Source organism: Pleurodeles waltl, chromosome 3_1 (genome assembly GCF_031143425.1).
Source record: "Pleurodeles waltl isolate 20211129_DDA chromosome 3_1, aPleWal1.hap1.20221129, whole genome shotgun sequence".
In the NCBI taxonomy this organism is placed as follows: Eukaryota; Metazoa; Chordata; class Amphibia; order Caudata; family Salamandridae; genus Pleurodeles; species Pleurodeles waltl.
Genome location: NC_090440.1, coordinates 575119554 through 575141868, shown reverse-complemented (window position 1 = coordinate 575141868; position 22315 = coordinate 575119554). Strand labels below are relative to the sequence as shown.

General features: G+C 43.7%; 1 protein-coding gene across 2 annotated transcripts in view; it reads right to left on the bottom strand.

Annotated features, from left to right (window-relative positions):
• Window positions 1-22315, bottom strand: part of CARS1 (cysteinyl-tRNA synthetase 1) — a 344636-nt gene that overhangs the window by 235970 nt on the left and 86351 nt on the right. For both annotated transcript variants that reach the window (XM_069223014.1, XM_069223013.1), the window contains 2 exons: window positions 21465-21553; window positions 7753-7849 (listed from right to left, as the gene is read on the bottom strand). In XM_069223014.1, coding sequence (XP_069079115.1) covers window positions 7753-7849; window positions 21465-21553 — 186 coding nt within the window. The remainder of the gene's footprint in view (window positions 1-7752; window positions 7850-21464; window positions 21554-22315) is intronic.

Sequence of the window (22315 nt, the reverse complement as noted above, 5' to 3'; positions counted from 1 at the left end):
TGTCCTTCTGACTCTTAGGCCCGCAGTAAAGCTTTGTCACTGGATCGTAGAAGTGTAACTGGGTGACAGAGTGTGATCTTAGAAGATAGGTAGTTGGGACCTTTCCCTATCAGGGAATTGTCTATTTAGCAGCAGATTTTGGAGATTATTCTTTTTTTGATCGGTAACCAATGAAGTGAACGTAGAAGGGGAGGGGATACAGCTCCGGATAAAAGAATGCAAATGAGACGGGTGGCAGTGTTCTGCACAACGTTGAGCTTTAAAAACAACATTTGCAGAAGCCAATAAGGCATTGGCATAATTCAGTCGACTAATGACCAATGCCTGTACCAGAGTTTTCCTTGCTCAGGGTGGGAGGAAGGTCAAAACTGTCCTCAACAAGCGCATCGGATAAAAGCAAGTGCCAATTGTAGACATGGCCTTCTCTTTCATAGACAGTTTGGTCCAAATGGTTCTTGACTACTTCTTTGGGAATTGGAGCCGCGTCAAGTTCAGGGGGCCACCAGTCAGAGGCCCAATACTGATGGGCCTTTCCAAACAGCATATTCTCTGTTTTGCCTGCATTCAACTGGAGGCAAATCTCTGTCATCCAGTCGGCAATTAATTTCATCCCAGCTGAAAACCTTCTTTAGCTTTGACCAGATCTTCGTCAAAGGAGATTATTAGCTGTGTATCATCAGCATAAGATATTACTTCGAATCCAAAGGCTTTCATGATCTTGGCAAGGGGGCCAACACAGATATAAAAAAGCATAGGGCTATGACAAGAACCCTGTGGCACACCCTTGTCCTGTTTCGTAGTATGGGACTTATAAGAACCTAGAAAGATAGGTTGGGTTCTGTTGGTAAGAAAATGTTTGAATCATTGTAACCACTGTAACCTAAGCCCTGGATTCCAATCTTCTGATGCCTGTGTATCAGCCTGGAATGAGAGACAGTGTCAAACGCGGTGGTAAGTCCAGCAGCTCAAGCAAGGATGGAATCTTGGCATCAAGGGAACATCTAATATGATCTGTGACTGCTACCAAGTCTCTGTGCTGTGAAAAGACGTGAACCCAGACTGTGATGTGTCCAGGATCTTAATGACCTATCTCACCTCAAGATAGTCCATAAGTTGCTAACTGATTTGACCTTCCGGCAACTTGCCTAGTAAAGAAAGCAATAAAAGAAGCAGTGAAATCGATCAAAAGTTAGTTAGGTTCATAGGTGACAGACTGGCTTTCATTTGGATCTGCATAACCTGAGCCGCTTTCTAAACTGAGGGAATTGTCCCAGTATTATTAGATAAATCAAACAAAGACCATATGATAGGAGCAAGCTGATTAGAAGGGATAGCATGGATCCTGGGGGAACAGATATTCAAAGGGGATCCTGATTTAGCTCTGACAAGTACTTTCTGGACTAACTCATGTGAGAAAGTACTAAACATGTCTAAGTTTGTGGCACAGTTAGAAGGAAGTAAATTCAAATTAGTCTCCTTACAGACTTGGTCGGACGAGCTAGGGAAGTTCTGATGGATCACTTTGATTTTTTCTTCAATTTAGTTGGCAAGAGAGCCGTATAGTGCCTGTGATGCGAATATTTCAGGCACAGGGGTTGACAAAAGCACTTTAAATAACTCATTAAATTAGTTAATGGCCTGGCTAATTTGGCTGAAAATATGACACTTCTGGGATCTTTTGATATTACGGTAGTAAGTCATTAAGGATGCTCTATGAGCCTCTTTATCAGAGGAATTATGTGTCCTGCACCATTGTCTCTCCAGCTTTTTGCAGGAGGCTTTCTCAGATCTCAGTTCTGATGTTTACCATAGTGAATGGGCTCCATGTTTAGATAAGGAACAGAATTTTAGAGGGGCAACCTTATCAAGCACCACGTTTAAGGCTCTTTTGATAGGGTTATAGTGGTTGGTCCACATCTAGATCTACAGATGCAGCATTAAACTCATACACTTCAGCGAAAGAGTTGGGATTGACTTTGCGTCAGGGTTTTGATGTGTTTTTAGTAACTGGTTTAGTTTTTTTTTTAATCACTATTTTCTCAAGAACCTGGATGTAGATTAGGGAATAATCGATCCAAAGTAGAGGTTGGAGGAGTTTGTAAGTGAAGTATGCAGAGTTCACGATCAGATCCATCTTATGCCCCACTGTATGAGTAGGTCCACTGACTTTCTGATAAAGACCAAGCAAGGGTAGATCAGAAATCAATTGTGCAGCCTTTAAGGAGTCCTCACCATGAAAATTAAAATCTCCAAGTAGAAGACATTTTTTAGATGCCAAAACATGGGTTGCAATATATTTGGTAGGGCACTGGCTGAATCATTTTCAGGGCCCCTGGAGGGCGATACACTAAGGAACCTTTTCCAGCATCCCTAGGAGAGAGTTCAAGCTTGAAAATACAAATCTCAGCCCAATCAGCATGGAGAGTTTCTATGAATGAGAATTTGTTGGATCTGCCACAATTAGTGTATTTATAGGAGGCAGACCGCAAACAAATAATCCTAGTCAATCTCTCATCCAGTAGGTAAACTCTTGTTACAACACATCCCTCGCTACCTCAATGGTAATTGTCTCCCAGTGTCATGTGGACTGAGGTCATCCTATTTAAATGTTTTGCCCCACAGTTCCCCCTGTGCATGTCAGGACTCTTGTAGTGGGCGTGGCACTCATCATTTGATACTGCTGCTTCATCATCCTCACAGTTACAGCAATATGAGGTGAACATACTTCTGCTTCTCTTGGATTTTACAGGAAGTGTAAAAAATGCCAAGATGGCCACTGACATATTCATGACGTTTGTTTCAAGGCTTGTCAATGCGTTTTTGTCGCTTCAATATATTGTTGCGACAATTAGTCCTCTAACCATCCTGCTCAGCATGTCCCCACCCCCGTCATCCGGAAACTGGGAGATGAGTTTTGTGCAGCTGCTGCTTCTGTCATCATCCTCGATGTCGTCTTGGCATGGTACTCTAGCACATGAGTGGATCAGCTGAAGATTGCCATGTCTCTGTCCATGGTTCACTCTACACTCTTTGCTATATGTACATCCAGCAAAACAAGAATGGAAGATAAAATTTGCTTATCTGAAATTCTAGATCTACAAGAAGTGTATTTCCTCTGAACTCGTAAACAGGAGATGATCAGTGTCTTTGTACTGGATCCCGTAACACAAAGGCAAATATTCATTTTCAGATTTGAAAATCATTCCAAAATAAAAAACATGGCTATATGTAATGCACATTTTTAGTACTGTTCTTATGTAACCAAGTCATAACAAAGTACATTTAAATGAAGGGAATGATGGGACAGGGCAGTTTCTGGAACTCTTGAAGAGGCAGTGACAGTTTTCACTCTTCTAATGGCCTTCATATAGATGCACCATTTCTATCCTGAATTGCAGTTATAAAATGGGATTTTAGGGTGATAAATATTCATTCAGAAGAGCTTTGCTACAACTGATTTGATCACATCACCCCCCCTTCACACCGCAACCCTGGTCTTACCAGCGCTGCAGGACACCGCCACCTAGCCACTGCATGCACCGTGATCTGTGGGCACCGCACGTCGTATCGTCCCGCTTTGCACCACAGCCCTGATGCCATCCACACCAGCGTCATGAGCCCAGAGTTCAATCTGCAACGCGTGTGACTTCAAGGGCCCAACGACCCCCGCACGGATCTCCAGAACCGACGCCGCACTCCAGATCTCAACACGAGGATCATGGCGCCATGTGTTTCCAAGGTACTGTTTTGTGGCTCTTCTTGACACCGTAGCTGGCCGCGATGCTGTGACCGGCCTGAACTGTTGGATTTGTTGTTCACAATGCCGAGATAGACCCAGACTGAGTAATCAACTTCATGTAACTGTATTTTTAAGTTACTTCTTGCAAAACTCATCTCTTTATTATTGTATGTTGGATTTTTCTTGTTTTACACAGATAAATATTGGATATTTATCTGAAACTGGTGTGGTGTCCTTTTGTAGTGTTTTCACTGTATTACAGTGTGTTATGTGCAAATGCTTTACACACTGCTTCTGAGATAAGCCTGACTGCTCGTGCCAAGCTACCAAGGGGGTGATTGGAAGGGGTCAATTTCTGCAATACATGGGTCTGACAGGTGTGGCGAGAAAGACCTGACCAAGCTCACACTGTTGGGTTACTCTTAACCTGCGGTGCGGGCAGCCTCTTGATTTAGTTGCTGTACAAAGCTATGTGCTAGGATGTTGAAAGTCCCCCGCCACAGGCTCACTTGGCCTGGGATCTGGAGTTTCCTACTCCTCTTTCAGAGGGTGACTGGACCCAAGTTAATGCGCTCACCCCATACTGTCTCTTGCAATGCCTGATTTAAATTGGTGCACTATAATTTCCTTCATAGGACGTATCTCACACCACAAGGATTGTACCGGATATCCTCTTCTTGTTCTAATGCCTGCCCCAGATGTGGCAGTGAGGCTGCAAATTTTTTACATTTGGCCTGGCAATGCAGGGAGGTACAGAATTATTGGACACAAGCGACTGCTGAACTATAGAAAGCGGTAGGAAAGACTTTTACACAGACGCCCCAGTGTTGCTTCCTTCGCAACATTCCACGCCCAAAAGGTAGGAAAATGGCATACGAGTTTTTGCATCTGTCATTGGTTTCAGCTAGACAAAGGGTTGCCATCACGTGGATGGGTCAAAGAGCCCCAGAATACGCCAGCTGGTGGGCAGATGTCTTGGAATGGTCTGTAGCAGAGGAGATACATATGAGACTTAACCGACAAAGCACTTGAGGACATAGCTGACTGGAAAGAAATATGTGATGTATTTGCAGATCCAGAATCGGTCCTGTCCTCTACTGATAGTGAAGATGAAGACTCAAGGGAAGTTCTAGGGGCAGTAGGAGGGGTGATGGAGAAAGCAAGACGTGGGCACGCCTATGCATCATGGTAGGAGGTATTGTATATTGCCACTAACCCAGATACTGGTGAGTTGACCAGGGGATGACTTTTTATTGAAATTATTGAATAGTTGTTTATTTGCCTATATGAACCATCAATGCTTACCTGTACGCCTATCTTTTTGTTGCTGCACGATGCAGTTGTATGTTTATAGAAAATACAAATAAAACGTAACACACACACAAAAAAAAAAAAAAAAACGGTACCGGTTCAACCATTTCCATTTGCAGATTACCCTAAACATTTGCAGATTAACTTGTTGCGCACACCTGCATTTCTTTCAAGCAGTGGATACCCTGGCAGAAAGAATTACTTAGCTGTCTACTCGGGTGCTGTATCACAGCACAGGAGCACACAGCATTAAGCTTGGGCTGAAGCATTTAATTAAAGAGATTGTTTTAGACGCCAGAGTGTTGCTGCATTAGTGCAGTAAGTGAGTGGATGGTCCAAAACTCCAGCCAGTGCTCAAGTGTCTCCATCTACAGCTCAACCTTTAAAAGAACAGTACCAATTGCAATACACCTGCCGGACCAACTTGTTTGTGCCCTTTAACAGTGCATTATAAAAGGCAGATAGAGAAGGAAAACATATATTTTGTTTCGCCTCAACATACAACAACCACTGAATTCATCCACACAGATGCACTTTAGTGGCATGACTTTCATCCAGGTTTGAAAAAAGGATTCTTACATCCTACTGCACCACAATCATTGTACCTGATAATGCATTTTGAACGTGTATCAGTGCTGCATGACCTTCAAAAGGGACTGGACTGACAAATTCTCCTAATACTTGTCCCATCACTTCCTTAGTTTGGTAAGGAGCACTCAGAGGGAAAACAGTTTGTGGTACAGCGATATAACATGTGAATTTATATAGCACTAAAACCTATGGAGACAATTAAGTGTTCCCTGATTGGAGGCTTCCAGGTCTTATTTCGATGGTGCTTGTCAGGCTCTGAAGGTGGGCAGTGTGGTAGTGTCTGGGGAAAGAAGGCTGGCAGCTGCCATGCCTAGGCTCTGCAACACTTACAGTGAACAGCCCCTGATGTAATTCAGGAACCAAAAACCTGACAGGGCCTAGCTCCTTAAAGCTGCAGTGTCGAGGAGCAGAGGGTAGGGGTGTAGAGTTCCTGCTGCCAGCTCATGTCTGCTCAACGTGGCTAAAGCAAGGAGCAGAAACAAACTCATGAGGTCTAGGGCAGCAGTTGCCTCAAAAGAGGCCGCTCTGCCCCTTCGTCCAAGCAGCGGAAGCGCATATCTCACGTCACACTGACCTGCTGCATGTGCTAGATCCAGGTATCGGAGGAGCCAGGCACTACATTTTTTATGTTAATATGTGTATTGTTAAGAGTGCTTTGAGGAACACCAGGGCTACTTCTCGGGTTTAGGAAGAGCAAGGGAAAGGACCAGGGTAGAGGAAGTTACATGTATGCATGTGTTACAGTTAAAGCCACAACAATTAATGCAAATTGCTCTCCATTCAAAGCGAGCCTGGGAGCTGCCTTTTGTTAGGATTCAATGGGGGACAGACGTTCAAGGAGCTGCAGGGAGATGAGGACAATGGCAGGATGAATGCAAAAGAATGTCAGAGATATGGGAGGAGGTGGGAGGGACAAATGCTGCAATAAAATGCAAGTAGCTACTGGCACTGAAGCTGAACACGCACCCACAGAGTAACACGAGCAAGAAAGAAATAAAACAAATAGTCCCCCGAAACAACCAAAGCGTAAAGATACAGTACTTGGTCCCTGCTCTGTGTGAGGAAACTTAAGACAAAAAGGAGGGACAAGGAGGAAGAACTGACCACTAGCAAGCAATGATTTTAAAAGACACTGAAACAAACAAACGAAAAGCAGTGGACGGGCTGTAAGCCCACAAAATACATACAACAGGTTTCAAATCTCAACCTATAAAGTAATTTCCTATAGAAACACAATCCTAACTATAACTACCCTGTGCTATTTATACATATATAATATATACGGAAAATGTCACTTACCCAGTGTACATCTGTTTGTGGCATGAAGTGCTGCAGATTCACATGCTAAGGAGGAGTCACTCGATCCTGTGACTCCGAAAAGACTTCTTCGAAGAAAAACAACTTGTAACACACCAACACTAGATGGCGGAATAAACCATAGCATGTGTATCTGCAGCTACATATAAGTGTACCCGAAAATGCAGTAATTACTTTATGGAGTCAAATACATAAGAGCTCAGTCACATTCTTGCACACTTAAGTAGAACTCAGGTGTGCAAAAATGCTACGTCTTAATTCAAAGACTCTGTATTTGTGGCACTTTACAATTGGGGTTAGCACTGATGGACTAAATTTAGGTTTATGGACAGGAAAGGGCATGCCAAATGGGGTGTTGCCCTGCGGAGGAGAAAAAAAAAATCTACATTTGTAAATGTACATTTCCTGTAGATTTTTCACCTAGTGGGGGAACATTTTATCAAGTAGGAGTACTCTTTGAATTCTACGAGAAGGCTGTGTTTCTCCAGCTAAATAATAGAGACTGTCTGCAGTCCAAAGTCGAGTCACCTCACGACGTATTGTGGGTACTGAACCGTGCACTTCTGAGCATCATACACATCATTTACCTACTCACAGCTTGAAAAAGTATTTGACACTAAACCTTTTTAACTGCATGAGCTAAAGGGTAATATCACTAGATCACAACAGTAACGTACCATATCAACCACATGAAGTATTTTTTGATTTATATAGCAGCCTGGTGCATCCAACAGCCAAAAACGTATAACCATTTTTTAGAAACAAAGTGAACCGGATACCATAAAATATCTTACCTTATCATCGATATCTGTGATATTCATGCAGTAGAAAACATCATACTTGAAATAATTCATCAATACCCTCCTTAGTATATCAAAGGAAATATACGATCTGAAAAATCAAAATGGAAAGAATAATTCACTTTAGGTCCTGCATCTACTTCTTTCTAGCCTGTACTGGCAACAAGACCATAGGTTTAACATTCAATTGAGACATTTGGTACATAGTGTTCATTGCTTTTAGGTCACTCAAAAATGCTGTCCTCTATAAAGGAAAGGTGTTAGACCTGATAGCCTTAGGGTGGTCTTCCCCCATTTTTTTTACTTGGCTCCCTCCATTTTTCTGATTTTGTTTCTGCTGGTATTATGACTCTGATGTCCAGTGCTAAAGTGCTTGTGCTCTCCCCCCTGCTGCTCTCTGCTCTCTGATCCCACCACTGGAAGGAACCTGCCTTTCCTTCAAGAGTGAGCTCCAGGGCTTGTTGACTTGAACCCTGTTCTTCTTGAGGTCCCAGGGACATCAAAGACCTCACTACCTGCTTCAACTGCTTCACCCCCCTGCCTAAGTCTCCCTGTGAACATCAGCACTCCACTCTGGGAGATCTGAGCTTGCTGTCTTGGTGACTGTCAGCACGTTTTATTCAGCCAAGATTTTGCTGGCAGCGTCTCTGACCGTAATTGCCTGCTCACACCCCCGGGACGAGTGTGAACAGCTGCCCTGAGCTGTGTGCCGACTGAGGGCACCGCTGACTAGGTCTCCTGGATCACCACAGCTGCAAAAGCAGCCCCCCTCAGCCAGCCCCTCCCTTTGCAGCCGCATTTGGTTGCCGAGCGACGCTGGGAAGCCAAAGCAGATTCCCAGCTCCCACCAAAGGATCCCCTGAGGTATCTTGCAGTTATACCCATTATGAGCAGGCCCTATCCCTGCGGCCGTACACAGAAGTATTAATTGACTACTTGGGACCAGGCCCAAGTGGTCCACACTTTCACTTGATTGAAAGCACTGCTTTTCCCTTAATACAAAAACAGTGATACCTTGTTATCTATCTGTATGTTATCGTTTTGATTGAAAGCACTGCTTTTACCTTATACCATTGAACAGTGATACCTCGTGATCTAGTGATCAGAATGTTATAATTTTGATTGAAAGCACTGCTTTTACCTTAATCCATTAACAGTGATACCTCATGATCTATTGATTGGAATGTTATCATTTTGGTCTCCTGCTATATACATAAATATCTCCTATTTTTCTAACCCTGTATGGAATCTTTTTGTGGTGTGATCACTGTGTTCCTGTATGAGTTATTACACAAATACGTTACACATTGCCTTCAAAGTTAAGCCTGCCTGCTCTGTGCCAAGCTACGAGAGGCTGAGCACAGGATAACTTATTTGTGTTGTGGCTTATCATGACAAGGATTGTGGTTTCTACTTCGGCAGGGGGAATACCTCTGCCAACTAGAGACCCAGTCGCTAACAGAAGGGGTATTGGGAAAGAAAGCATTTTATCATATGCAGAACTGAAATTGCTAGACACTTCCCACACATTATAAGACGCGTTCTCAAAAGTGAATGTGCAGCAATAGTATTTCCACAATCTTGCACAAGAATCTATATGTAACTATGTAAGCAATGTACAGCAAACTAGCACTGGTAAAGCGACTAAGTCTTGCTTTGCCAATGCTTGTTGGCTGCAGCTATTGACTTTTCCGAAACATGAAAAATCATGTTGGCCAGGCATCACACTCCATGTAGAGGATTTGTGGCGGCTGTCTTGAAACATTACTTTCTATGGGTCCAAGATGGCCATCTTAATGAATCTAGATGCAATGTCAGGGAGATTAGCATGCAGAGAAAATTTCATATCACAAAATTCTCAAGGTTTAGCCATGAACCAAAATATATACTTGTTTTTACATAAAACCAATATTTACATCTTATAATTTATTTCTCTTACCATTATCTACTTAATAATTTCCTTCCTGTACTATAGTACACAAGTGTGTTTTTTCCCTGCAGTCTTGGAATAAGGGCCTGGCATGTACCCAATAATGCAATATTTTTTTTTGTGAAAATTATTTAAGCTTTTTTTATTTTGCACAGTTTCAGCTCTAAAAGCACATTGGAGCACTTTACAGACGTTAATTTTACTGAAGTAATGTCATCTCAAACAAAGGAACCTAGTTTCGGTTAAATAACTTGTTAAAACAAGTACACCTAAAAAGCCATGGCATAAACCATATATACAGGTGTGCAGAGTATAATAGTGCATATGCTCTGACCCCTAAAACATAGTTGACATATTTAATTACCTGTAAGTTGCTAGTATATAGTACTCTGTGTACCACTACAGAGATACAGCAAAGCATGTCTTTAGGCCTGCCACTACAGCCTGAGGGTGCAGTTTTAAAACTGCAAATTTGTTGTGGCAAAATAAACCTGGATCCATAAATACCCCTAAGGTAGACACTGTGAATAGGGCAGGGTGCATGGCATTTAAGAAGCAGGACATGCGTTCTTAGGTTTTACATGTCCTGGTAGTGATAAATCTCCAAAGTCGTTTTTCACTGTGGCAAGGCTGGCTCTCCCAGAGCACTGAGTTACACTGTAACACCCTCTAATGCATACCTTCAATTTGGAAATAGCTAGAAAACATTGTTCTCAAATTTATAGGAATTTAAAATCCAATTTTGGCTCCAAATTGGGTTTAAATTACCAGTTTGAAAATGGCACTTTTAGAAAGTTGGCATTTTCATGCCTGAAGCTTCTAATAGTGTTTTCAAAGTTAATCCTCAACGGTCAACTGGCAGCCTGCGGGGAGGTGTGAATGGCTCCCAGGAAAAGGAACAAAAGGCCCTAACTGGAAGGAGGTATGACCTCCTCCTGAAAGGATGGCCTGGGGCGTGTGCCCATCAACTGTATAAGCTTCAAAGGGGCATCCCCTCCCTCAGGCGCATGTAACTCACACCTAGGCATGCCCCTGCCATTATCCATGAAAGCAGAGTGGTGCCAATCCCAGTTGGGGGGAAACCTGTTTCAGAACTGATTTGCAGGGGAGAATTCCTTACTTCCCTAGTCACACAAGTGTGCCCAGGGCTCTGACCAGGGAATGAAAGATTCTGACAAGTTGGGTTATTTTTTACAATCATTTTGATTAATTTTCTAAGACAGAAAACAAAACAATAAAAACACATTTGGTACTGTATGATTAAGCACAAGGGGAGGAGGATAGTGGGAGAGAAGCAAGGGGTGCACAGCCAGCGTTGAACCATTGCAGATCTCTGTGGATTATGTAAGTAGTACCTACTTTCAGAGTCTTGCACACTAAGAATCCAGTCTAACCCCCCCATTTTAATGTATGCACCCCCACATTTGCTCTGTGCTCAGCTACTCAAGGCCTCCTGCAAATTCCTAAGATCATCAGGGATGGGAATAAAGATAATTCTTTTCCTTACCGGCGGACATGACTTACAACACCTTCCTGCCTTCCTTCAGAAAGGCTCCTACTGTGGACATATTTAAGAAAAAGCTAAAAACACATCTTTTCAATCATTAAGCAACTTGCTATCTCCCCCCAGCTGACAGCGCCAGGGCGCTCCTTGGGGAGCAGCTGTTGCACTACACAAGGCTGTTTCATTCATATAAAAACGTCATTCTAACCTGATCTTCCGGATTGGCTGTTTATCAATAGACCCAAAGTTTAACACATTTTGCCAACCAGCCTCTCTACGTTTACACCATTTGGCACCATTTAACACAGTACCATGCCCAGATACCATTACGCCATCGGCCGAGTTGAAACATTTCTCCACTGATGAGCCTTTTGGTGCCCAGGAATCCCACGCCACCCAATAGTCTCTGATCTGCCCACCCCTCCATTATGCCCAGCAGCGCCACTTTAGGGTCTAGGTACAAGGGGGTGCCTAGGATATCCGCCAAAGAGGGGTACGTCATCTGACAATAGCATGGAAAATGCCCACATTCGCTTACCATGTGAGAAGTTCAAAATTCCTCCACACTCTGTGTAAATCCCAGGCCACTTCTCCTACCCACTCCCTATAGCCTACCGAGACTATAGTAGACTCTCTTAGAATAGTTAAATGAAATCAACCTGAGATTAGGGGGAATAGCTAGGATCCCTGGCCACCATTTTAGCTTCCAACTAGTGATCCTTATCTTGTTCCCCTACACCTCAGGCCCAGGTGGCTCTAAACACGATGAACGGATACAGCAGTAGAGTTCTGTATAACTCTAAGATTCGCTTACTCCCTAGGGTTTCGAAGGTCAGTCTTATTTTTAACAGGCGTGGTGGAGTTGTAGGTATTTACAGAACTGAGATTAATGTAGTTGAAACTCCTCTGCTGACTACTTAAAGGACTTTATATAATCCAACACATTGCCCAAGGTGGCTATGCCGATGACATCAAAGGCCTGAAAACCCTTCACTCTCAATGGGCCAGACGAGGTAGGTTCGCAAGGGTAGCCAACTCTAGCTGCATTGCAGAGTCATGACTCTCACCAAATAACCAGTCTCAATTTTTGGTTGTTGTAGAAAGCTGGCCCTTTATGTGGTATGTGAATACCGTGTAAAGGGTCCCAGGGGTCCCCTGTGAGTGAACAGGGCTTGCTATGCACTCCCAAAGAGCTCTATTTAGGGGTAGTGTGGTTGAGCAGCCTTAGGCTTAACACAGAGGAGTGCAAGACATCTACAAATACACACAATAATCAATAAGTGAAACACATGACTCAAAAAGGCGATCCACACAAATTTATAAAAATAGTAAGTATCTTTATTTACATTTAGGCATCAGAGAAAATTCGTTCAGGTAAGTTCATTTTTATACAGTTATTCCTTTCATTTAAAATAGTGGATACAGTGCAATTTTTGAGTTCTACAATGTTATTCTGTAGGAGGAAAAACAAGTTCTGCAATCAGGTACTGTTTGACTGCTTATGGGACCAATCTCTGAGACAAGGTGAGTAGTGGGCAAGGATCAGGATCCCACCAACAGGTCACTCCTGGCAGCACTAGGGCGGCTGGGTGCAGAGGTGTACCATGGCATCGGGTGCCCAACATATTTCAATGGTGATCAGTCTGCAGACTCTGGCCAGGAGGCCAGTCGAGGTCAACCAAAAGGTAGGTTACAAACCTTGGGTGCTCGGGGACAGAGGTGCACCTTTGGTCCTCTTTTCCACGGTTAGGGGCGACGGATGCAGAGGTGTCCTTTGGTGTTGGTTTTCTATGTCCGGAAGCACGTGCGGTTGAGGGTTTCTGTGGTCTGAGGCTGCAGAGCCGGAGGACTTCATTGACACCAGGGGCCGACTTCAACTTGGGCCGCTTGCAACGGATGCCTGTTTTAGATGTCTGGTTTCTCTCACCACAAAAGCTGCAGGGAGGGGGACCAGACTGCATAGGCTGCAATCAACTATGGTGAGTCCAGGAGGGGTGTAACCATGATGGCCTTGGAATCTGGGGAACTTTGTTGGAACCAGTGGTCCACTTAATCTTGGTTCTGAGACAGCAGGTGCCATGGTGACTTAAGGTGTCAGTTTTGGCAGCTCCAGAGGCTTCACAGTCCCTTCTTTGGAGGTTTTTGGAGAACAGGTCCACTGTTCATGGGAGGTCTGGATTCCTTATTGAAGGCAGGCAGTCCTCACAGGTTTCTGGAGTCACAGCTGCAGGACAAGTCGACTTTGGTGCAGATTTCTTCGAGAGATGCAGACCGGCCAGTGAGGATAATACCAGGACAGCTCCTTCTTTTCTCCTTTTCTACTGTTGTGGCTCTTTGGTGTCCTTTGTTTTCTTAGGGCATCAGGATCTGTTTCTCTAATGCCAAGGGCTCCCCTAAATACTGAATGTAGGGGCATTAGGGGTGTGTAGGGTAGTGGCCAATGGGATAATTGACCCTTGGGGTCACTACGCCCCCTATAGGACCACTTCCAGTGGGAAGTGGGCATATCCCTGTACAAACTTCTTAAGTATGCCATAACAAAGATGGCTACTTCTGACAAATTGTGTTCACCGCGCAGTAGCCCACCTTTGGGCTTGTACTAGTCTGGGTGTGGCATGTCTACCTGACTAGCTTGTTTTCCCACCTGTCCAGGTGCCAAATGGGTTCTTGACAGGGGGTGGCTTCCTCTCCTGTGAGGGGATCCAGAATCACATTTCAAGGGTGGCAGCCCTTTGAGACTTGCTGCCTTAGGAAGGGTAATCAGCAGGTCATCCTGTGGGAGGGGGTGTTACACCTTCTTCCCAGACAGGCTTTTGTTCTGGGTCTCCTGAGAGCAGAGGCTCTCACACGAGGTGGCCAAAACAGTGTCTCAGGTGGGAGGCTGGTAGAAACCAGTCAGTGAGCACACCAGAGGCTAGTATGGTTTCAGGGGGCTTTCACACTACATTTGGTGCATTCACCAAAGAGGGTTTTAATCTAAGTACCCCACAACCATGCCTTTAAAAGAGTCAACAAACCCCTCATCCTTCAGCTACCAAAAGTTTAGCTGCCAGATTCCACTGTTTCCCCACTGAGGTCGAGTCAGTTGCACTTCGACAGGCGCGTGGACCACCAAGCAACAAGGTAGTATGGTAGCCCCAAGAGTGCTAGCCAGGTTCGTGACTGGGACAAAAAAGTAGTCTCATCTTGAGTAGCATCTGTATGAGGCTGAATAATGTGTATATTGCCTTTCATGTTGGTGCCAAATCTGTCAAGTGCCCTCCAACCCTTAAGAAGTGACCCATTTATCTAGAGTCAGCAGCCTGAGCGCTGAAATGGCAAAATCCACGTCCATTGCGTTGAAATCACCTCCACCCTGAATATACCATCTGGGGATCCCAACAGTAAAGGAGTAATTGCCTGCAGGACATCGCTAACAGGGTTAGAGGTGCATGACACAACATACTGTCCATGGGAGGCCATCAAGAAGACCTTTCACTACCACATATCTACCTGATCCATCAAGACAGGTCTTAAACACTTTATTGGGCAGGTATTTGGGAAGTAGCACTGCAACCATCCTCTTGTAAATCGGCCACGATACACCCAAGAGTAGCTATTACTTCCCAGGAATCAGCACTGGGTTCCCATCAAAAGGCGTCTCCTGCAGTAGAAGCACCTCCGCGGGTGATTCCTGGTATTAAGTCATAACTGCCCCTCTTTCTATCGTGTTCAAGATGCCATTACTATCCATGACAATATTTTATAAGATCTCTGGGGAGTACTCATCAGTGGGACTTTATGGTTCTAGCACCTAGTGTTGATGTGACTCCAGCCAGCCTGGCACCGAATTCAAACTTAAGCAACAAAACAACTTGCCAACAACCCCCACCTCAAAACTAGAAGCATATGTCACCCTACTTGTTGAAGTAACTAGTTTTGAACTCTACATGCCCCCAAACCTACGTCCAACTCTCCAGTGCACCATCTATCGGCTTCGAGCTTCTTCCTCAGAGTTATGTGGATTCCACTATTTCCATGCTCACCAGCTGCCCCACTGGGGCAGCAGGTGTGTCTTCACATCAGTGACCATTAAATCCTGAGCCCCATCTGCTGCACCACCGCCCATCTTGTAGTTGATTGCAGCTTCATTCATCCCCCACGTTGTCTACAGGGTCGGCACCTCGCTTATGACCATACTAGGGTTCCTTCAACTCGTCTCATTCCCTTCACTTACCTAGGTCTCATATTCTTTGCCAATGATAAATGCCCCTCCCCCATGGTTGTTTGGGGTGTTAAAAAAAGATCGTTTTTCCGTGGTGGATGATCATTTGTTTGGCTGGGTACAGCAGCATGTATTGTATCTACATTGCATGGATTTTCTGCTTTACTTGCTCAAATTACTTTATTTGCTGCAGGCTCATTTGCATGTAATCTGGGAAGATGAGGATTTTTTTTAAAACCCTGTCAAACTTCTCTCAAGCTTCTGAGCGTACTAAGAACTAAAGTTTGAACTTTGTAGTTTAATAAATGTTTGATGGTCAGCCGGGGTGCAGTACCCACTGGGGGGTTTTGTGTGAGTGCTCTGAGAATCCGAAAACACAGCAAGAGCTGTTCTGCTGGGAAGAAAGATCAAAGCCACTTTTCCAGGAATTGCTCTGGTTGTGATCCCTCCTCCCCCTCTAAGATTTCAACAAACAGGTTATTTCTCCTCAAACGACCTTTAGCATTCTCCCCCCTTGCAGTTACTATCTCACTCCCAGAGTTTAGTAATTTCCTCACAATCTGATGTGAATCTTTCATTGTGTCACTCGACCTGTGGTATTGTAAAGGTCCTGTCTCAGGTGTGCCACATCCATCCCTAACTCTCCAATCTTTAGTTCCAAGGCTTGCTGGGAGGATTATTTTGCCTCCAGAAGGACGTCTATGTGAGAGGCCAGCCCTGCTCCACTGCCCACCAGACCAGACTTTCCAGTCGCCTCAGCAGGGTTCATGAGTTGTAAAAGTGGTTTGGCAAATTTGTCCAACTTTTCCTACTTGGGTAACACCCTTTATCTTTGACCATTATGGTCTTTGTCACACCAAGGCAATGAGCACCTCTCCAAGTCCAGCGTAGAGCCACATGGCTCAATAACACCACAACCCCAACCACACCTCAAAGGGGGTGAATAAGGACCAACTCGCCTGACCCCACCAACATAGTGGCAGAAGCAGCTAGTAGGCACAGGACCACCCCACCACACAATTCCTCTCCTCTCCTGGGGGGCCCTCTGAGGCCCAGTCGATAGAACAGTAGAAACCGGGAGAGCTGCAACTTTGCACCCAGTCATATGCTGGGATGACACAACGATCATCTTGCACACCACATCATAGGACAACAGTACCTCAGAGGAACAGTTAACATTTTACCTCAGATCATCTCTCAGTATTCACCCATGAGGCCTGGTCACAATATTGTCAATGTAGGTGAGCTAGAGAGGTCGACCCTCCTGTTCAGAGCCGACCACGACAGTCAGACCAGCTCAACACTGGGTCCTCATGTCTCAAGGGCTCTCCCTAGGATGGCTCTGAGAATCTGGCAATAAAGCTTATTTCACTGCCCGGACAGTATGTGTCGCCCACTACCCCACCACTGGCCTCTCCAGCTGAGTCCTGAGATGGGGCTCCCAGAACCTCTTCTCACAAGCACCACTGTATTCAGTGATTCCATGGGTCGCTCCAAAGGTCCCACTTGGTGGAAGGGCACGCTCATCAGGGCAGAAGGCACAATTATGCATATTGGGGCTCGGCCACATTGAGGAACAAAATGTCAGCAGCTGCATCACAGGGCCCCAGCATCCACAATCTCACTGATCACCACTATCAGGGTAGTAAAGGTGCCAACTCCAACAGGAAGCAGCCCGCGAGTCCTCTTCTGTGCGAAATCCCCAGCTCCTTGCGTCTTCACTGGGCAACGCCAGACGCAGAGGAGCCCTGCAGGTCAGAATGTCAAAGCATGTCTGAGTCTGGCACAGGGAGCATCCGGATCCCTCTGCAGCACGGTTATCTTCAAATGCACTTTTGAAGCATAATTATTTACCAATATTTAGGTTACTAGTCTGGGCGTTCTATGAAGAGGTGGCCACCACACTGCATGCCAAACCAACAATCCTGCCAAGTTGGATTTTGGCAGAACAAGGCACTATGGAATAGCTTAGAGCCAAACCTTTAGGAAACTATGTGAAAGGGAGTAAAGCTGCCCCAGGAAACTGTGTTCTTATTGGGCATGGAGTGAGTTTCCCTAGCCCACACGCTATTGTCAGGCATAAAGGTGGCACTGCTGGATACCTACTTCAGAACACTGCTGGACCTTAGGAAGGCAGATGAAGGACTGAACCTGCTGAACCTTTTGGAGTTTCAGAAAAAGCACTGCACCTATATAATCTGTGGAGACATTCCCAGGGCTGAACTTACTCCCAAATTGAACTCAGGACAGAAGACTGGACTGCAAGGGCTAGTTGTCTAGACTCAAAGGAACTCAAAAGCTGCAAGAAGCCTACTTTCCTGAAGAGCCCTAATGACCAGTTCTAGTTCCAACTGGACTTCATCTGGACCCTGCTGGTGGCTTCCCCTGGAGTGAGTCCTGACCCAAAGTGTCTTAAGGTCCTGGGGCCCTTGGATAAGTGCCCACGTGTACTCCTGGTGCCTAACACTAAAGGCTAGGTCTAGTCCTTTAGATTTTATGGCAGAAATCCTTGAAAAACAATTCTACCACTGGACCGCCACCGAGCCAGAGTCATTAACGTCGCACTGCCGGTCTGACAACAGCATCACTGGGACTTTGTCCATTGGCTATCCGGCTATAGAGTCTCCTGCTTTAATCATACTATTTTTATACATTGTAGTGGGATGTTTTATTGTGTGGTCTACTTTTTAATTTTTTTGGTAATGATAAATGCTTTACATATTTCCCCTAAGTTCAGCCTGTATACTCTGTGCTAAAGCAACAAAGGGCTGAGCTATGGTTTAAACTATTGAGACCTAGTGTCAGGAATAAGGCCAGACGCGGTCCAGGTCTCACCCAAAATTCCGCTGCGCAACTCTGCGGCGCTTTATGTGCACCACTGGTCATCCCCGCTTGTTCCAAGAATGGCCATCAGCATCGTCTGCCCTGTGGTAAAGCTCACGTAGCTGCAGGTTCAGGGCATTGGTGGTCAAGATGCACTTATCATTGTTATCCTATGAAAGGACTACATTTCCCATGTTTTTAGAGACAGCGGCCATCTTTGGGGGTGGCAGGCCTATAAAGCCCAGCCACACCCAAGCACATTGCTCACTATTTTGAAGACTTCGATGCAGCCAGACCTTGTGGAGGTTTCTCTGGAAAAGTCCAGAGTTTCTGAATGGCAGAGTATCGTCTAACCAGAGTCCATGGTGCATCCAAAAACGAGTAGGTCGTACTCATAGCGGTAAGACCTTGCTGAATCCAAGTTTGGAGGAAGTTGATACTTCCAAGAGGTAATGCGCTTTGTGCGCACGTGATTCATGGTTTTTCCGTTCATAGATGTAAAGTGCTCTTTTGGCTCAGTGATTCAAAGCGATTCAGTTCACAGAGATAACACGCTTAGTGCACATGTAATTCATGGTGTTTCCGTTCACAGATGTAAAGCGCTCTTCTGGTTCAGTGATTCAAAGCGATTCATTTCACAGAGATAACGCGCTTAGTGCACATGTAATTCATGGTGTTTCCGTTCACAGGTGTAAAGCGTTCTTTTGGCTCAGTGATTCAAAGAGACTCAGTTCACAGAGATAACATGCTTAGTGCACATGTAACTCATGGTGCTTCCGTTCACAGGTGTAAAGCGTTTTTTTGGCTCAGTGATTCAAAGCGTTTCAGTTCACAGAGATAACGTGCTTAGTGCACATGTAATTCATGGTGCTTTCCGTTCACAGATGTAAAACGCTCTTTTGGCTTAGTATTTCAAAGCGTTTCAGTTCACAGAGAAAACGCGTTATGAGCACAAGTAATTCAAGGTGTCTCAGTTCCCAGATAAAAAGCGCCTCCTGGTGTTATTAAGTAAGGCGCTTTAGGTTTTGATTAGTAAAACCTTTTTGTCAGTTATTATTATGAATGTGAAAGTATTTTGGAGATAAAACTAATCAAAGATTTCATTGATCTTTGAATAACTTAAGATATGAAAAAACATTTAAGTCTCTGAGATTTTCTAAGTCATGATCAAAGATGTATGATATGAATACATAAATGTTACAGGATTGATATTCTGTGTAAAATCATAGTTCAATGTTCTTGCCATCTCTTGAATCTGAGGTCATGTTTTCACACGGGGCTTCGCCCCCATTTTAGAGGAGGTCTCCACCAGATATCTCAGAGACACATTTAGTCAAGAGTCTATAAACTATTTACGTTTTTCTATGAATGTGTAAATGCATATTGGGGGTTATTACAACTTTGGAGGAGGTGTTAATCTGTCCCAAAAGTGACGGTAAAGTGATGGATATACCACCAGCCGTATTACGAGTCCGTTATATCCTATGGAACTCGTAATACAGCTGGTGGTATATCCGTCACTTTACCGTCGCTTTTGGGACGGATTAACACCTCCTCTAAAGTTGTAATAACCCCCATTGTTTTAACTTTTCCTTTTCAGATCTCTCTCCCTGCTGTTCCCTTCCCTAAATTCCCTTCCCCCGAAAGGACCCCGTGACACCTAGATGGACCTTTTCAGGAATAATGCCATTATCACTTGAGGAGGTCCACCAACCCCTTGAATTAATAATCCACTTTCTCACAGTTAACCTTGTTGAGGGAGGGGATTTAGCACCATTAATCATTCCAGACTTTGACTCTTGTGAGTCATGGCTCCTCCCCACACTCAACAATTATAGTAAACAGCATATTGCACTCTGTGCACCTGTATAATATATTCATATGTAGATATATTATATTTCCTCTCAAGTAAGTTTTCTAAACTAACTTGTACTTTAAACACAGATGTATACATACTTTTGAATGATTTCATTTCTTTATTTAGTCTAATGGAGTTGAAGAAACCACTTTTGAATTAAAAAAACGAAAATGTGGCAATAAAAAAGACGTGCCAGACGTTTTCTACCGAATATCTATGTCACAGTTTAAAGAACTGCTATCAGTCACATATGTGGGGATCCAGTATGGAAGCATAGAGGTTTGGCGTTTCCTCTACAAATTAATTTCCCTTGCAAGGAGACAGTGATCTAAGAGTGCAGGTCCACTTAACTTCATGAGCAGCCAATGAAAGGATTTTGGTCTCATACACACATCTGTTAAGATTGTGTTTTTCTGTGTATTGGTGGGACTCGTCTACATAAATTGGTATAAGGCGCACCAAGCGGTCATGGTCAGTCACTTTTCTCCTCTGTGATAGGCTACATGGTCTTGTACTTTTGAAATTCTGTAATTGCTACAGATATCCTAGTTTTCCTTTTCTGCTCTATGGCCAAGTACATATTTACCATATATTTGCCCCGTACTATACTGTTCACTGTGATTCTGCATCTCTGCTTTTGTAATATTTATCTTACTTTTTAAATTGTTTTCCTAGTTTCACAAACTCTGCTCATTTGTTTTCAATAAAAAAACTTTTCCAAGATCAATTTATACAGAGACTCATCTACCCATCCACTTTGAGCAGGTTTTTATTTTCAACAAATTCCACCAAACTGTGCATTGTTTTTAGAGACTACATACCTGACTTTCTCAATTTGGTTCAACAATTTAATATTCACCTCCCATGAAAAAGCCATGGTGTATGTGTATGGGATTGTCTATCTATCCAACCTTGGCTTAGGGCTTTAGAAGTGCTTTGTATCTGCTCACCTGGCTCCACAATTCACACGTCTGTTTTGCACTGGGTTTGAAGCTAGTATTTAAGGGTATCCTGTTAATTTTGTTTCTACATTCATGAGCTAAGAAATAACTGCAAATATTGGAGATGTTCCATTTTTGGTTAATCCACCATTGAGTGAGTAGCCAGAGTCGCTGTATCAAATTGCTGCAGAACTAGAAAATATTTTTTTGTGAAAGTACTTGGATTTCAAGTGACTTTTGTTCAATTAACAATCGATGAGAAAATGTTTTGTTTTAACAGCAAGTCCAAGGGTCACAGACAATAACCTTTTTGCCATGACTAATGTGACCTGAGGAAGTAGGTTCAATTGTATTTTCAGACCATTTTCATGGGTGCAATTTTCCAACTGTAATAGCCGATTCTCTCTCTTTACCATAAGCACAAAACGAGACACAAAATACAATACCTTGCATGTCCCATGTGAGAGGCGTCATAAACGGTGGGTCCACAGCAATACCACAGAACTTTTTTCCCATTCTGTGGCACGAACACTTCCTTAATTTAAAAAAAAAACGTGGTGTCAGATTGGTTATATAAAAACCTCAGCCAGCTGGCATGAGAAAACAAAAACACTATGGAGACTCATGTGTTTCGCAGTAAAAAACTTTTTACAAAATGTTAGCACAGCACAGAAAATCCTGTTTCATTTTACCATGACAACAGAATAAAACATAAGTCTCATAGCTGCAAATACTTTTTTCTGTAGTAACCATACTCTTAAGGGCCTTTAATATTTCTTACACTTGTTCTCCAACATGTTTTCAACCATGAAATACAACACATATATTATTCTATACAGCTTGTCTAAAGCATTATACAATTTTTCAGGTCATGTCATATTGTGGAAACATTAATCTCCACTTTACAAAAATACGGGCATCAATGACATCATTGGGATCCTAGGTATCATCTTACCACTGACATTACTGGTGCCATCACTATGAATACAGTATTTTTGACAAATGTTATTAAAATGTAATTGTGTTGTCAAGTACTATTGTTTATGACCTTAATTATGATGAGTTCAAGATATATTAATTCGCTGGAGAGTTATGGATTCCACTGTGGGGGTGCTACTTATGATTTATGCAGGGACCGAAACTGACAAATTTAAGGGAGTTCTAGGGTTTGATTTGGAACCACAGCGTCACTTAGTCTGTTTTTTTCAGTAAATATCTTAGGATTTGTCTGGTGTGAATGTTCGTGTCTGCAATACTTGCACCACAACTTTGTATAACTGTAGTTTTTTCAGTGAAA